Below are 1536 nucleotides of genomic sequence, written 5' to 3'. Positions count from 1 at the left end.
GCAGCTGGTGCTGCCAAGCAGATAAAAGGTCCTTTTTGGTGACCAGTGTGGAGCGGCTTTGTGCCACCTGAAGCAGCCACGCGAGCGCTGATGGGAAGCCATGGTGGGGGGGACGTGGTGGGGGACAGTGCTGAGCCCCTGGGCCGGTGATCCCACAGTGCAGGGGTTCACCCTTCGCCCTTCTCCCCCAGTCCTGTGCGCTGAGCGGGCGGTCAGGATCACAAAGACCTACCACGACATCGATGCTGTCACCAACCTGCTGGACGAGGTACGTCGGTGCCCACCCCACACATGGACTTGGGCTGGGGGCTGGTGGGACCCCAGGGATGCTGGGGCAGAGCAGGGGATGGGCCCTGGCCCCAGCTGCTGCAGACCTGCCCCTTGCAGAAGGAGCGGGACCTGGAGCTGGCAGCACGCATCGGGCAGTCCCTGCTGAAGCAGAACCGGAGCCTGACCGAGCGCAACGAGCTCCTGGAGGAGCAGCTGGAGTTGGCCAAAGAGGAGGTAACAGCCCCAGGGTACAGGGACTTGGCTTTGGCCCCCGTGTCCCCGGCCTGGGGGCCATGGGTGGCCGTGCTTCCCTTGACCATGCCCTGATGCCCCTTTCCCCTTGCAGATCGCGCAGCTGCGCCACGAGGTCTCCATGCGGGACGACCTGCTCCACTTCTACACCACCACAACGGAGGAGAGCGAGCCCACCTCTGCCACCTCCACGCCGTGAGTGGGGGGTCCCTGTCTCACCACTTGCCCAGGGACAGGATGGCTTCTGGGGGGCTGGGCAGAGGCGTTGGGCTGTAGCCATCGCCCTCCCTGGGGTAGCGCCGGGGCTGGTGCTCCTTTCCCTCACATGGCTTCCATGGGTCCAGCCCCATGGAGCTGGGTTGCTGTTGGGGGGGAGTGGGCAGGGGGCTGGGTGGGCAGCCCCATCCTGCCCACACTGCAGGTGCTCAGCGCCCTCCCTGCTGTCCCCAGGCTGCGCCGGCAGGAGTCCTCGCTGTCCCTGCAGCAGTACTTCCAGTATGACACCTTGCAGCAGAAACTCAAGTGCCTGGAGGAGGAGAACCAAAAGCTTCGCATGGAGGTGAGCGGGGATGGCTGGCGGGACGCCCCTCTCTGTGCCTGCCCCTGCCCCGCTCGCTGCCGGGGGGCCTGAGCTGGCCCCCAGGGAGGCTGGAGGTCCCGCCTGTTGCGCTCAGCTCCTCCAACCCTCTCCCCCAGGCCACCAGCATCGCGACCGAGACCTGTCAGTACGAGGACCAGGAGCAGCAGCTGATGATCGACTGCGTGGAGCAGTTCTGTACGTGGGGCTGGGGCTCACGAGGGGGCAGCGCCTCTCTGGGCTTGGGCTGGGGGTCTGCAGGCGCTGACCCACGTCACTGTGCGGGCTGGGGGGCCGTGCCCTGGCAGTGACGGACCCTGGGCCCTCCCCAGCCGAAGCAAGCCGGCAGGTTGTTTACCTCTCCGACGAGCTGGCCCGCAAGGCGGAGGACACGGCACGGCAGCAGGAGGCGATAAGCCAGCTCCTGGCACAGGTCG

General features: G+C 67.1%; 1 protein-coding gene across 1 annotated transcript in view; it reads left to right on the top strand.

The window, feature by feature from the left end:
- Positions 1–1536, top strand: part of HAP1 (huntingtin associated protein 1) — a 16681-nt gene that overhangs the window by 11796 nt on the left and 3349 nt on the right. The window contains exons 2-7 of the mRNA XM_009644554.1: positions 192–268; positions 388–504; positions 617–717; positions 973–1081; positions 1219–1297; positions 1432–1532. Coding sequence (XP_009642849.1) covers positions 192–268; positions 388–504; positions 617–717; positions 973–1081; positions 1219–1297; positions 1432–1532 — 584 coding nt within the window. The remainder of the gene's footprint in view (positions 1–191; positions 269–387; positions 505–616; positions 718–972; positions 1082–1218; positions 1298–1431; positions 1533–1536) is intronic.

Source organism: Egretta garzetta, unplaced genomic scaffold (genome assembly GCF_000687185.1).
Source record: "Egretta garzetta isolate BGI_Z169 unplaced genomic scaffold, ASM68718v1 scaffold728, whole genome shotgun sequence".
Lineage (NCBI taxonomy): Eukaryota > Metazoa > Chordata > Aves > Pelecaniformes > Ardeidae > Egretta > Egretta garzetta.
Note: the sequence above shows the minus strand (reverse complement) of the source record. Positions and strands in the feature narration are given on the sequence as shown.